The sequence below is a fragment of the Sciurus carolinensis genome, unplaced genomic scaffold, assembly GCF_902686445.1.
Source record: "Sciurus carolinensis unplaced genomic scaffold, mSciCar1.2, whole genome shotgun sequence".
Classification (NCBI taxonomy): domain Eukaryota; kingdom Metazoa; phylum Chordata; class Mammalia; order Rodentia; family Sciuridae; genus Sciurus; species Sciurus carolinensis.
In genome coordinates, this window is record NW_025920209.1 from 187,286 (window position 1) to 203,774 (window position 16,489).

Sequence of the window (16,489 nt, forward strand, 5' to 3'; positions counted from 1 at the left end):
AATCCTGGTACTTTTCAGACACTGGATAGTAGGAATGTCCTTTGAAGCCACTACTACATCACAATGGAAACAATTATTCAATGATAAATGTTATTGACTTTGAACAATATGACTAAAGTCAGTAACCCTCAAATGCAATGCAATTAACGCAATCTCCTTTAGCTGGACCCCACAAATGCTCTGCCATATTAATTGAAGAACCATGAAGAAGACATTAGAATTTAGAGAAAGTAGGCTGGACTTGTCATGGATTTCTCTGATATATTCACATTTACAAAGAAATAACATTTTGGGAGTGCATTGATAAGTGTTCTCCAGAACATTTGAATTGCATATGAGGAACCCTAATACTAATACCATGCAGTTTATGTTGTTCCTCTTTCTTAAGAATATAAAAATTCCAAAGAACACTCACACAAAAATAATAAATAAAAACTTAATAAAGAAAAACTGTAAAGTCATTTTCTAGATAAAATAAAATTTAAACTTTCTTCATCAAAACCTATATGGTCTTGTTTCAATGAATAAGTTCCAAACATTGAAGAATCTGTTGATTGTTTATACAGTATAAAAATGTGTTCTCATAGGAATTAGAAGGTTCTACTGTTGATTCTTTTTTAGTGTCAGATATATAAACTATTTTTCTCTTCCATGTTATGATTAAAATTTTCTTCCATCCTATAAATATTATTATTATTTTAGAGGACATTAAAAGAAATTGGACAAAGCTCTCTCTTTCCTCCCAGGAAAGAGAAGTATAGAGAAAACAGGACTAAATGGGCCAACAGAACCAAACCCTGCTGACTGAGTTCATTCTGACTGGAGTCTCAAGGCGGCCTGAGCTGCAGCTTCCCCTCTTTGGGGTCTTCCTCATCATCTACACAGTCACAGTGGTGGGCAACCTGGGAATGATCACTCTGACCAAGCTGGACTCCCACCTGCACGTGCCTATGTATTTTTTTATCAGGCATCTGGCTTTCATTGACCTTGGAGATTCCACTGTCATTTATCCCAAGATGATGGTGAATTTTGTTGTGGATCAAAATACCATTTCTTATAATGCATGTGCTACACAGTTGGCATTCTTCCTTGTGTTCATTATCAGTGAGTTTTTCATTTTGTCTGCTATGGCCTATGACTGCTATGTGGCCATCTGCAACCCTCTGCTCTACAATGTTACCATGTCTCAGAGACTCTGTCGTGTGCTGGTGGCCATTCCATACCTCTACAGCACCTTTCAGGCTCTCTTGTTCACTATTAAGATATTTACATTGAACTTCTGTGGCTCTAATGTCATCAGTCATTTCTACTGTGACGATGTTCCTTTGTTACCTATGCTCTGCTCAGATGCACAGGAAATACAATTGTTGATCATACTATTTACAGCATTTAACTTGATCTCCTCCCTCCTAGTTGTCTTAGCATCCTATATTCTGATTCTGCTTGCTATATGTAGAATGCATTCTGCAGAAAGCAGGAAAAAGGCTTTCTCCACATGTGGGTCTCATCTGACAGTGGTGGTGGTGTTCTATGGGTCTCTCTTTTTTATGTACTTGCAACCTAAGCCCACTCACTCCTTTGAGACTGACAAAATAGCCTCTGTGTTTTACACTTTAGTGATCCCCATGCTTAATCCCTTGATCTACAGCTTAAGGAACAAAGAGGTAAAAAATGCCTTCCACAGGGTCTTTAAGAATCAATGCAAGCATTGCGTTTAATATTCATTATGGAAGCATGTTAAACTAAACTGAGAAAGAAAGTGTTTTTTAAAATTGTTTCTTTATTTTATGCATTTAAGATATACAACAAGATTTTGATATATTTATCCATAATGAAGTGATCATCTCATATAGTTGAAATAGCTCCACTTCTGATTTTATTTGACTTTTTTTGTTAGTCTAGCTAAGGATGTGTCAATTTTGTTTACTTTCTTAAAAATTCGTCTCTGAATTTTATTGATTTAACTTAAACTTTTAAAAATATTTTGTGTCCTATGATATCATCTAATGTAGAGACTGTTCCCTGTGCACTAGAGAAGAATATGGATGCAGAATTCTCTACATGATTGTTGGTAGTATTTAGCCTAAATTATAGCTCAAAAATGAGTTCAAAAGTACACATTATAATCAGACAACCAGAAACAGAAGAGCAGACTACAGTGACACAGCCACATAGATATTTATAGCAGCACAATTAATAATAGTCAAGATATAGTGCAAACCTAGGTGCCCTTCAACAGATGAATGGATAAAGAAAATGTGGAAAATATATACCAAGGAATAGTACACAGTCATACAGAAGAACGACCTTAAGATATTTTCTGGTAAATGAATGGAACTTGAGACTATCATGCTAAGAGAAAGAATTCAATTCCAAAATTGGAATTGTTAGAGTGTTTCTCTAACATGTGGAAGCTAATTCAAAATAAGCTGTGGGACAGATTTTTTTAAAAGTGAAAGATAGAGAAAAAGGGGGGGTAGTGAGGGAATTTCATCAAAGTAGAGGAAATATCAAAAGAGTTGATGAAGGGGATTGAGAAGAAAAACAGGTATGGGAAAAGAGAAGAGCAGGAGAATGAATCTGACTGAACTCTCGTATGTGCATGTGTGGATGTGGCGCGGTGGGTCTTGGCCTCATTGTATCCACAGGACACAATGTTTTAATAAAATAAACTGTAAATGGATTGAAATGGTGTGGTGGAATGAGGGGGAAGGAATGGGGGCGGGAGCCATGTTTGGGACTGAATTGGAGTGAGTTGTGTTCTCTGCTTTCTTAATTATGTCAGGGTGGATCCTGGAGTTTTATATAACTGAAGAGAATTTTTTTAACAAAAGGAGTAGAAGATAAAAAATTCTGAAAGTATCAGAAAAAGAACTGTATAACAAAAATAAACAAACAAACAAATGGTGGAAGATCAATAAGGCTAAACTGACAAATTTCTCAGCCAAAACCTGGAAGTCCAGGAGGTAGTGGGATTGTAAATTCAATGTGTTAAAGGAAATACCACCATCAACCATGAATCCCCTATGTGGTAATTCTGTCCTTCAAAAATGAGGAAGGTTTTTTGAGATTGGCTTATCTCACTTAGCATGATATTCTCCAATTTCATCCATTTGCCTGCAAATGCCATAATTTTATCATTCTTTATGGCGGAGTAATATTCCATTGTATATATATGCCACAGTTTCTTTATCCATTCATCAATTGAAGGACATCTAGTTTGGTTCCACAATCTGGCTATGGTGAATTGAGCAGCAATGAACATTGATGTGGCTGTATCTCTATAGTATGCTGATTTTAAGTCCTTTGGGTATAGGCCAAGGAGTGGGATAGCTGGGTCAAATGGTGGTTCCATTCCAAGCTTTCTGAGGAATCTCCATACTGCTTCATTACTAAAAAAATAAAAAAAAAAAAAAAAAAAGGAAGGACCATAGATAACATTATTCTCTTGGAGAAAAGTTGAAAGCTTTTCCTCTAAGGTCAGAAAAAAGAAAAGGAAGCCTACTCTCACCACTTCCATTCAAAAGGGCACTTGAAAATATAGCCAGAGAAATTATGTGACCAAAAGGACTAAAGAAAGAAGTGTAGGGAGCTGGGCACCGTGGTGTGTGCCTATAATCCCAGCAGCACGGGAGGTTGAGGCAGGAAGATAGATAGTTCAAAGCCAGCCTCAGTGACTTAGCAAGGCCCTAAGCAGATCTAGGAGACTCTGTCTCTAAATAACATATTTAAAAAGGGCTGGGGTTGTGGTTCAGTGGTTAAGCAACCCTGGGTTCAATTCTCAGTACCAAAAAAACAAAAAAACAAAACAAAAAAAACAAAGAAAAGAATGAGTACAGAGAAGGAGGGTGAAAATTTTTTATATTTGCAGATTTTATGATGTTGTAACTAAAAGCCATAAATTGCACACACACACACACACACACACACACACACACACACACAAAGAAATTATTAGACCTGGTAAACAAATTAAGGTTGCAGGTCAAAAAATTCACATACATAAAGATAATAATGATGTAACCTATGTTTCAATGAACTAGGAAGAATGGCTTTATAAATTTTCTCTATAAAAAATAATAAGTAACAAGATAAATATGTTTAACCTAATTTGACTATTACACAATGTATATGTGCATCAAACCTTTAAATGATACCTCATTATATGTATATTATTTTGTTTTTATGCATCAATTAAAATTTCTACTGTCAATAAATTCATACATAAATTCAAAAACATTTTTAGAAGCTAACAAACTATTCAAACAACTTTTTCTTTAAAAATCCCATATAAAATAGCATAAAAAAACTACTGATAAGTAAATTCTACCAAGGAAGTAAAACACATGTATAAGGCAAACTATAAAACATTGATGAAAGAAATTGAAGATAACATAAATAAATGTGTTCTTGGAGTGGAAGCATTAAATGTAGTTAAATATGTTTATGTTCATTAAACTTCATAAATAAATGTAATCCTTATGTCTAGTAATAAATAGAAAATAAATCTTGGAGAAACAATGATTTCCCCATCAAAAATTTCTGAGTGATATAATCACCACTAGAACCGATTTACACAAAATGCTAAGAGAATCAATCTGAAATGAAAGGTTCCTAGTCAGTAATGTCATAGCAGACCAATGTATAAAATTCACTGGTAAAGCAAATATATGATTGAATTTAGAATGTTTTTACACAAAGCAGTGTTGGGTAAGTTATATAACCTACATCACTACGTAACTCATAATGAAGCATAAGGTTAAAAGAGAAAACTGTTAAAAACAATGATAGCTACATTAACATTTTTTAATTTTTTTATTTTTTACAGACTGCATTTTGATTCATTGTACACAAATGGGGTACATCATTTCATTTCTATGGTTGTACAGGATGTAGATTCATACCATTTGTGTAATCATACATGTACATAGGGCATGATGTTTGTCTCATTCCACCATTTTTCATACCCACCCTCCCTCTCATTTCCTTCCACATAATCTAAAGTTCCTCCATTCTTCTCTCACTCCCCACCTCCCACCCCCATTATATATCATCCTCCACTTATCAGGGAAAACATTCAACCTTTGGTTTTTAGGGATTGGCTTATTTCACTTAGCATGATATTCTCCAATTCCATCCATTTATGTGCAAATGCCATAATTAGAATGGGTATTATCAAGAACACAAACAATAATAAATGTTGGTGTGGATGTGGGGGAAAAGGCACACTTGTACATTGCTGGTGGAGTTGCAAATTGGTGCAGCCACTCTGGGAAGAGTGTGGAGGATCCTAAGAAAACTTGGAATGGACCTGCCTTTGACTCAGTTATCCCACTCCTAGTTTATATCCAAAGGACTTAAACTGGCGTACTACAGTAACGCAGCCACATTGATGTTTATAGCAGCTCAATTCACAATAGCTAGAGTGCGGAATCAACCTAGATGCCCTTCAACGGATGAATGGATAAAGGAACTGTGGTATATATACACAATGGAATATTATACCTTAACTTTCTACTGGATGGAAAGATGTTAACAGTGACATCAAAAACATGAGACATGCATGTGGGTGGAAGATGGAACTGCAGAGTTTTATATGAGAGACAAGTTGGTTTGTTGTAGCTGAATAGAGACTACCATAGCAGCACGTTTTATTTTACTCTCATGGTAACCACAAAGCAAAAACTTCTAGTAGACACACAAGGGATGAAGAAACAGGAATCCAAACACCACTACAGAATATCATCAAATAAAAAGGAAAAGAGCAAGAGAGGAAGAAAGGAAAAAAGTTTCTACAAAATAAGCAGAAAACAATGAACACAACTCAATATGAAACACCCATTCATAATGACTTTTTAAAAGTAAACTATCTTAATTAACCAGTCAATATGGATAGGGTGGCTGAGTGAATTGACTTATTTGTTTAGATTACCCCCAGAATACACTTCTTAGGAAATTGTCCAAAAGTTATGATTGCATTTGATTCATCAGGGATGTATTCTGAATATAGATCTCTAGTCTGTGTTTCTAACATTGATAATCTTAAAATAATGTTTCAAGTAGCATCTACAAGTTTTTATAAAGTAATATTATTCAAGCTTAATAAGTAGTGTTTTTACATCAAATCAGGTCATACATTTTGTTTCTTTTTCATTTTGAACCACATTGTATCCATAGGCAACTTGAAAGGTGTTATGCATGGTTTGAATGTGAAATGTCCCCTAAACACTTAGTGTCAAAGATTTTGTCCCGAGTTCAGCAATATTCCAAGAAGAGGCTTTTGGAAGAAATTGGATCACGAGGGCTCTGATCTCATCACTGTAGACTAATTCTTACATAGATTATATAGATGAATGGGCGAGTGGGAGCTGGGGCTTTATGGAGAAAGTGGTCACTGGCATGCTCTTAATGTTCTTAGTGAATGTCTCTTGTCCCTGGTGCTTTCTCTCTCTCTCTCTCTCTCTCTCTCTCTCTCTCTCTCTCTCTCTCTCTCTCTCTCTCTCTCTTTCTCTCTCTCTCTCTCTCTCTCTCTCTCTCTCTCTCTCTCTCTCTCTGTCTCCTGGCTGCCATAAGCTTACCGCTATCTTCTACTATTCTTTTCCATCCAGATATTCTGCAGAGAAATGCAGCCAGCTGCCGGTGGACTGAAACCTCTGAAGCCATGAGCCAAAATGAACCTTTCCTTCTTTAAATGGTTGATGACAGATATTTTGGTTACAACAATTAAAGCTACCACACACTGTATTTCTAATATGCAAGTAGGCTTAACTTTTACATAACCACAGATTGTAGTTAATGGGCCACTGAAAAAATATTTTTTGTTGTCACAATTTTCCTTTCAGCCTCACAGAGCACATTCTCCTTTTATATGTGTATATACAAATTATATATACATATATAGACACTTTTTCAGTGGTGAATGACACTTTTATATAGATTTTATGTTCTTTTTGATGTTTACTTTCTATTTCTGTGCATGATTTTCAGAAAGTGTTCCTGTTTTAAAGAACTTTTAAATTAACAAATATTATATTTTCTTTCACTTTTTTTATTTCCAAAAATTTCTTTTGGCAAAATTCAAAATAAAGCCTTTTTATTACAATTTTTGTTCTTTTTAGGTATATATGACAGTAGAATGTATTTTAGCAAATTATACATACACAGAATATACCTTATTCTATTTAGGACCTCATTCTTGTGGTTATACATAATGCAGAGTTACCCTCATCTTGTATTCAAATACAAAGATAGGAAAGCTCTGTATGATTAATTCCACTATTCTTTCTATACCTCTCTCCCCTCCCTTCCCTTTGTTCCCCTTTGTCTAATCAAATGGATTTCTATGCTCCCTCTCCAGACCTTCCCTTATTTTAGGTTAGCATCCACATATCAGAGAGAACATTTGGCCTTCGATTTTTTGGGATTGGCTTATTTCACTTAGCATGGTATTCTCCAATTTCATCCATTTACCAGCAAATGCCATGATTTCATTCTTCTTTATGGCTGAGTAATAATTCATTGTATGTATATACTACATTTTCTTTATCCATTCCTCATTTGAAGGATACCTATGTTGTTTCTGTAGCTTGACTATCATGAATTGAGCTGCTATAAATATTGATGTGGCTGTTTCACTATAGTATGCCAATTTTAAGTTCTATGAGTATAATCTGAGGAGTGGAATAGGTGCACACAACTCAACTTAAGTGGATCAAGGACCTAGGCATTAGACTAGAGATCCTGTGCTTACTAGAAGAAAAAGTAGGCCCAAATCTACATCATGTCTACTTAGGAACCAAATTCCTCAGTTAAACTCCTAAAGTGCAAAAATTAAAATCAAGAATCAATAAATGGGATGGTATCAAACTAAAAGCTTTTGTCACAGTGTAGGAAACAATCAAGCATTTAAATAGTGAACCCACAGAATGGGAGAAAATCTTCACCTCCTGCACCTCAGATAGAGCATTAATATCCAGGTTATACAAAGAACACAAAGAATTTAACACCAAGTAACAATTAAGCCAATTGACAAATGAGCAAAGGAACTGAACAAATACTTCGTGGTAGAAGAAATACAAATGGTCAAAAAATATATGAAAAAATGTTCAACATCTCTGGCAATTAGAGAAATGCAAATGAAAACTGAGATTTCAAAATAAAGTCCTAATAAAAAGAAGAAGAAGAAGAAAACCTGATTAAAATTCAAGAGGTTAACTTTCAAGAACACAGAAGACTGGAAGTGGAGAGAGAGAGAGATTCATGTAAATGGAAAACAAAAATAAGCAAGCGTATATGTTATCACAGTTCTTAGTTAGTGACTTGACTGGGGATCCAAATAGACCATATTGGGCCACCTGCCACCTGGAGAGTTCAATCGGGGACATACAGTGCTGAGACAGGAAAGGAATTCATTATTCAGTGTGACCATATGGGGAAGAAACAGGGCCTCAGTGTCCTAAGCCCTGTCTTTGGATAGCAACAAGAGCTACCAGGAAATATAGGGCATAGACAGAAACCAGGGACAAGAATTTTGCATAGTTAGGCAGTCTTGGTCAAAAAGTGACCTAATTGATCTTTACCAGCTGTTGGGGGCTGTACCATGCTCACATCAGCAGTGAGGAGGTTAGTTAGCATAGGCACACTCAGGTGATTTATCACTGGACTTATTCAGTTAAGTCCACACGCACAACGCATGCACAGGTGTTCCGGAGCGCTCCTGCTCGGGCCTGCTCGTTTTAACCCTTGCCATGATAGGGCAGCTGGCTCCTTGCCTGATTGCAACTGGCGTGGCCCCACCCTCCTCCTCCTGGAGGGAATATAAGCGGGCAGTGGGCGGGGGCACGACAGTAAGAGCAGCAGCTAGCAGAAAGAAGCGGAGTAGAAGCCACTAGCAGAAAGGAAGAAGAAAAGGCAGCAAACAGATAGAAGCAGCTTGCAGAGAGAAGCAGCAGGCAGCGGGGGAAGGCAGATCACAAAGCGGAGAATTGAGAACACACCTCTAGATCACAGATAGGTAGATCACAGTACGCGGGACACATCACTAAGAAGCATTTCAGGTAGACGCACCCTTAGGTCACAGGATGCAGGACGCACCTTTAAGAAGAAGCAGCAGAACTAAGAAGAAATAGATCTCTGATAAGTGTAGAAGCCTCTCTTTCTCTAAAACTTTCTCTCTAAGCAGTTTCTCTTACTGATAAACAAAGTTTCTCTTCCTCTAAGCAATTCTCTTCCTCTAAGCAAAGTTTCTCTTCCTCTAAGCAAAGTCTCTCTTCCTGATAAGCAAAGTTTCTCTTCCTCTAAGCAAAGACTATCTTTCTCTCAAAGTCTCTCTTCCTCTGTAAATTAGTGAATATAGGAAAAATAGTTTATTTCCAGGCACCTCCGATAAACACCTGCGCAATTGTTGCCGCGGGCGGCGACAACCAGCAAGTCTGGCTCTGCAGGGTCCAGCTGGCTCTGAGGAAATATTCATTGTTCAAGTGGGCCAGTTCCTGTCATAAGATGATGACTTCTACTTAGGGGACATCCTCAGTTCCCACCATGAAGGAATCGACCAGCAAGATTCTCTCATTCAAAACCCTGAAAATATCTTAGTCACTCTTCTCTTGGTGTCTTCAGTCTTGAAAGGAGGAGGACAATACAATCCCCAAAACACTTGTATTAGAATATCTAGAAATGTGAACTAAAAATAAAAATACGCATTAAATTGATATTGTAAAACATGCAGGGAAAGAAATAAGAATATCTGCTGGTGAAAATAAGAGAAAATTGGGAGAATATATGTGTAACATACATTTTGAGATGTTTGATGATTGTCAGCATGTTGCTATGCCATGGTAGAGAAGGGACCCCCTTACTTGATCCTGATAAGGATGGTGGTGGCACAGAAATGTGCAACATCATGTTGAGATGAAAACACAAAAATCAGGTATATATGTGCTGAAGTACCCAGAATATATGGAACTGACTGCTTCAATGGAGAGATGTAGGCTATGAAAGTGATTAAGAAATCAACATAGAACCTGTTTAAGACTTTATATGACTCCAAACTGCACTTACTAATATGAGACTCATAAGGTCAAAGTAACATCAACTCTAAGGAAAAAAAATTGCCAAGAACCTATGCGATAGGAATTATCAAATCCTAATAAAGAGACTCACTGTGCACTTAATAAAGAGACTTTAAGTGCATTTAATAAGACAGCAGGAGGGAGAAGAAATGACCTCAGAGGAAACAGTTTATTAAACCCCACTCTCATAGATCTCAACACTAAACAAGAAAAGGAGTAACATGACTAAGTAAATCAACCATCTGCTCAACACTGGATCAAAATGATTCTGAGACTTAATAATAAAATGTTTTTGAGGTCTAATATCTAAATAAATATTTATTTCAATTTATGTTGGAAAAGTAGGAAAATATTATCCATAACTATAAGATAAATCAATTATCAGAAGTAAAACTGTCATATTAGAAATGGTAGATTCAGTAGAAAAGAACTTTAAAACATTGACTTGCAAGGACTTCAAGGTAACATGGATATAAGAAAGAGACATAGAAATTATAGGAAAAACATGAATTGTTAGGGCTAAATGTACTATTGGTAAAAACCATCCCATTTTCAGTTTTTTTTAAGAGCAGATTTGACATTCAGAGGGAAAGTAATAAATTTGAACACAAGACAATATAAACCATTGAAGTCAGGGGACAAAAAGTAGTCAATACAGATAATAAACAATTGGGTCAGATCTGGAAGGTGAGGCTGGTTGGAGAGAAAATCAAATGCTGTCCTTTCCCTTTTCTCCTAAAACTCTTCCCCTCCTCTTGCTCCAACCTGTTGCTAAAGTAACCTGCCCCAGGAATTGTTCCTCCCTGCAGAGATTTGTAAAGGTTATTCACTGATAGATTCATACTGGTTATTACCTTATGACCTGGATCACTACCCTATTTGACCCTTCCGCTTGACCATATGCTTCCCACCTCTTGGTTCACCTTTGCCACTGGTTGTGTACATGGGATGGGGAGAGATAAGGGGGAAGGAGGCCATGAGAACAAAGAAAATATAAACTTTACAAAAGGGGCAGGTATCAGATATGGAAATGAAAAATCCCCATGACAATGTGGACTGGGAAAAGGGAATGAAAAAGAAGACTGTGCACTGACTGTCTTCATCTCCCGGGAAAAAAAAAATTCCATATGCTGACTGTAGACAGGGAGAAAGGTTTTATTATCCCTAAAGTGACAGTCTCTAAAAGGTAATAATCCCCTTCAGAAACAGATCCTCTGTCTGCAGACTCTCAATCCAGAAGGTTAAATTCCTAAACCCTCAAACTGAAACTTTCATTGATTGATTGAACATGCCCCCAAATCCTGACTGCCTAAGAAAAACTGATATGCTCACTAGACCACCTCACACTATAACCTGTGTAAACCCAGTCCTTTTCTTTGTTCAGTGACTCATTTCCACCTGGAAAGTGGGTTCACTGACTCCATTTCATCCCTACATCCCCTTTTCCCATGCGAAACTTCGTTCCTGAATAAATAGCTGAGATAATTCATGAGGTTCATATCCATCCTGACTTTTTGTACTAACATCAGGACACACTCACATTTTTGGATACCAACTCTGGGTCCCCTTCTCTGTGGACTAGTCTGTGTTATTATTCTTTTATATAAAGCTTCCTTGTTTCTCCAACATTCAAACTTCAGCACCTGAGGAAACAGAACTCATCCTCATTGGTAATACCAATACCACAGTAACACAGTAACAATACCACAGGTCAAGTACAGAGAGAAAAAAATGGATTAAAAATTTCAAAATTCATAAGGTGTATGTGAAATAAATCAATTAAGAAAAATGATACAAAATACTTTGTAATAAAACTTGGTAAGGCAGAAGAACGTGGAACAATATATTTACAACAGTGAAAATATACCAAATTATAATTTTTTTATCATGTTAACAAAAAAGTTAGAAATGAAAAGAATGATGATTTTCTGATCTTTCTGGTGATTATCAAATTAGTGATGATAAGACAAACTACCTCATTATCAAACAATGCCTTAGAAAAACAACTTGAAGTTACTAAAGAGAGAGAAAAACCAGGCAGATTCTGAAAAGCATTTAACAGTAAAGGAATGAGTGATTTTCTGTTTTACTACTTTGACTTTGAGTGAATGCCCAATCTTGACAACTTGCTTGCAATCTCATATAAACTCTAGTCTTTCAGAACTAATGAATCAGAAGCAGAGTGTGTATCAACCACATCCCAAGGAAAATTAGAATAAATCCCAGAAAAGATAGTCAGGAAGATGGAAATACATAGTCTGTGTTCAAACTCTAATTTGTTAACTATGAAATGTGCAGATGTGGGTAGGCCCAAAAGTAAGGAGAAGGTTAAAGATGAAGGTTTATTCATATTGCTACCAACAGGTCAAAGTTTATATTTTAAGTCAAATCATGCTAATATCTCTTAATGAACAACAATAACAAAAAAAAGCCTCTTAGAGTAATAGTAAAACTCAGTCTTTTCAAAACAATGCTCATAATATCCGTGATAGAATGCATAATTTCGTAATACACAAATGTACAGGACAATTAAATCAAAATTTTATGTGAGAGCAGAGCCTGGTCCTTATTTCTCCAGAATCCTTCTATTCTTGGGAGAGTTCTGTGGAGCTGGACCTTGGCATATGACTTCATTAACTTTCTGGCTTCTCATACCCATCCCAAGCATCAAAATTCATTTTCTGTATGAGTAAGTCATGGATGAGAGACTGTTTTCTCTTGAAACTAGTGATCGATAGCTCTGCTATGTAGCACTGAGGGATACTGGAGAAGAGGGCTAAATATGAACAGCAAAATGACTTGTAGAATAAAATCCAAAGAACTACTTTAATCTACAACACATATAAGCAGTCCAAAGATCAAAAAGAGAAATACAACCCTATTAAAAATGGGCTAAAGTTTAGAAGTTTCACAAGTACAGATAAATGACTAATCAACAAGTATATGGAAAAATGTTCATTTATTATTAGGTGTCACATAAGTAAGAAGTAAGACTATAATGAGATACCATTTTGTGCCAATTCTACTTCTAGTTTTAAAATTAAACATTAAAATTAAACATCTTTCAACACTTACTATTGATGATGATGGGGAAATTAACCCCTTCATACATAGATGTTGGTAAAGCAAAGTTCTAAAATAAGTGTGAAAATCTCACACTTTCTTCTGAAGATATTAAGATCTGGTAATCCAATTTTTAGATCTATAGTCAATTAATTTGTACTCTTGTGTCAACAAAAATACTTGCATAGGAGCTTTTATAGTAGACTTTTCATAAAGACCCAAAACTCAAATATCCACCAGTAGAAGACTGGTTAAGCAATGGCAGGATCTGCAAGCAGTAAAATGAATACAATATGGATGGATTTCAAAAGCAATGTGCTGAGTGAAAGAAACCAGAACAAGACTAATATTTCACTCTCATGATATTCAAGAACAGAAGAAAATAAGTCTAAAGGTCAGTATCTTAGAATAGAGAAAATATTGTTTCAAGCTCAGGGCATGAGGAAAATTTTCTAATGATAGGTGTGAACTAGCAACATTCAAAGCATGAAAGAACTTCCCCTGGTATTGACAATGTTCTCTATCTTGATGTAAGCACTAGTTTATAGGCACAAATGAAAATCTTTTTTAAAAAGATTCAATAATTTGTGCAATTTAGTTCCCTGTTTATATATGTAATATTTTTCTTAATATAGAAATCATAACAAAAGGACATTAACACAAAGTAATTGGAGATGGTGTTCATTAACAGTAGATTGTACTCTTGTTAAGGTTATATTGAATATTATCCAACAGTGGCTTCATATTGCAATTGTATTGCAATTGCTTTAAAGCAGTGTGCTATAACAATCACTATCCAACTATAGTATTTTCTGAGCCTGTGATCTGCTACCTTAACTGTTGACTCATTGTGTATAATCTGGGGCCATTAGATCATGTAGGCCTCTATAGAACTGTACAGATCATTTTTGTTGTTTTGTTCCTTTCTTTGAGTTGTCCCATACCTTTTCTCACTAGGGAAAATGTAGGGATTCCTGAATAATTATCAGGCATATCAAGGTAGATTTTTAAGTCTCTCCAAAGATTTGGGCATAATGATCTGAGTGAATTAGATGCTACTTCCTCAGGGAGCATCCCAGGGAGGGAGGAAAACCATAAATTTCTCCCACCCAGGGAAAAAGGATGCATAATATGAGAACAAGACAAATTGGTTCTTCAGTAAAGGTGAGTGGATAAGAATTGCCTTTGATCTTGGTCACATTGGTGATATCTCACAGACATAGACACAGTCTTATGGCAACTGACAGACGATTACTTCAAATACACAACAAAAATCATTATTATTATCTTTGTTAATTGGGGTTGCCTGGAGTACTATGGTGTTTTACAGTGCTAAATCCCTGACCTATCCTAAATTTTAGACCTATGCTAGTTCTTAGCAAAACACTGAAAATTTCAAGTACAACTGATAAAAGTAATTTAAAATCCTTTCTCCATCCACTACAACACATCTTGTATCTTAAAACCCTATGACAAGTCTTGCAAAATTTTGCATTCAGAATAAATTCATCTAAGTGTTAATTCATATAAATGGACAAGAACTGGACCTGATACAAGAGTAGGATTCAATGGAGACAAAAGCATACCTCTTCATCCTGGAAGAAGGAATGGACTCAGTTCTGCAATCTCTAATCACCCACCTCTCCAGTTCTCAGTCCTTGAATCAGAAAGTCAAATGGGCACCTACAGGGAGTGAGCAATTCCTAGAACTGCTACAGCAGCTGCAAGTTGGCTCTAGACTGTTGCTGCTCCAAGCATTGGTTTTGGACATTGTCATGAGCTCCCAGAAGTTACTACCTGAGAGTTAAAAAAAAAAAAAAAAAAAAAGGTAAAGGTGACACGTCATTATATAATATCTCTTTTCCTGAATTTTATTTCACTGATTTATTTTTAACTTCAGTCACTCCTCCAATTTAAAATAAGCTTACTGAGTTCCAGGTCTTCTCTGAGGAAAAAGTAAAGGTGGTAAGAAGGGAATCTAAGAGAATCAGGCTAAATCAATAATTCAGGCATTATCTTTAAGTAGAGCATATTTTACTGACACTTCATGTAAATTTTTAAAATGAATGGTGAGATAATTATCACTGAAATATTTGAAATGCACAGCATTGTGTTCTATAAATAATCCTATATTAAATTCCAGAAATTTGACAGTAATAAATACTGAATAAATGCTCAAGGAAATATTTCATGTGTTTATGCAATCAGTGATCTCCAATATTATTTTTAAAGGAAACAAACTATATGGAAAACTTAGTGAATAATATGAATCATATATTTTTGCATTTCTGAAGTATTATGTTAAAGGAAATAAAGTATATTGAATTAAACAGTTAGAATCCTTCACTAATATAAACTACATATTTTTGCAGAAATGGATCCAGATCACATGTTTCTTTAAGTTTATGCTAACTTAGAACTTTCCTTTTCAAAAATGAAATAAAAACATACCTGCAAGTTGAGAAATGAAAGTGAATATGTATGTAGAGTAGAAAGAAGAATTTTAAAATATCAATTGTAAATAAACTAGTGGTCAAAATAACCTGAGAAATATAATCATTTCTAATTATTAGTGAAAGTCCAGATAGTTTTCAGATACTGGGCAGGAGTTATGTTCTTTGAAGCCATTATTGTACCATGATGGGAAAGATTCTTCAATGATAAGTATTATTGACTTAGCCATATAACTATACCCAGTGAATCTCAAATACACTATAATTAACTCAATCTCCCCTTAGCTCTGCCAGTCAATGCTCTGCCATATTAATGAAAGAGCCATGAAGAAGATGTTGGAATTTAAAGAAAATGTGGGTTGAATTGGTGAGAGCTAACTCCCTTATGTTTACAACATTCATACAGAAATAAAATTTTGTGAGTGCATTGCTAGACTTACTCCAGAACATTGAAGTGTTGATTTGTAACCCTAAAACTTAAGGACTGTTCTTTTCATCTTGTCTCTTCCCTCTTTAAGAGTATTAAAATTCCATGAAAACTGTCAGAGAAAAGTGAATGTTTATGAAAAAACATTTTAGGGTCATTTTGTAGAAGAAAAAATTTATTGTCTCTTCATTAATACATATATGGCTCTGTTTTCAAATGCTATGCTTCAATCATTGTTGACTGTTTATAGTGCTTAATCTAGATCATAAAATGTATGTGTTCCAGATGAGTTTTTTCTTTTGGGAGGTAGGAGTTGATATTGTTCATGCTTATTTGAAAGTCAGACACAGGAATTATTTTTCTTTCCCATCTCATGAATAAAAATATCCATTCTGTATATAAATATTATGATTATTTTAGATGACACCAAAAGAGAGTGAATAAAATTCTGTTTCCACAAGGGAAACCTGGACTAA

At 35.4% G+C, this 16,489-nt stretch overlaps 1 protein-coding gene across 1 annotated transcript; it reads left to right on the plus strand.

Moving 5' to 3' along the window:
• Positions 1-776: 776 nt before the first annotated feature.
• On the plus strand, positions 777-1,718 carry LOC124975032 (olfactory receptor 8K5-like). Its single transcript, XM_047537927.1, has one exon. The coding sequence runs from the start codon at positions 777-779 to the stop codon at positions 1,716-1,718; it is 942 nt and encodes a 313-aa protein (XP_047393883.1).
• The last annotated feature ends 14,771 nt before the right edge of the window (positions 1,719-16,489 follow it).

What these genes read in the sequence shown, in the direction of transcription:
- LOC124975032 (XM_047537927.1), top strand. Translation starts at nt 777, where the DNA reads ATGGGCCAACAGAACCAAACCCTGCTGACTGAGTTCATTCTGACTGGA.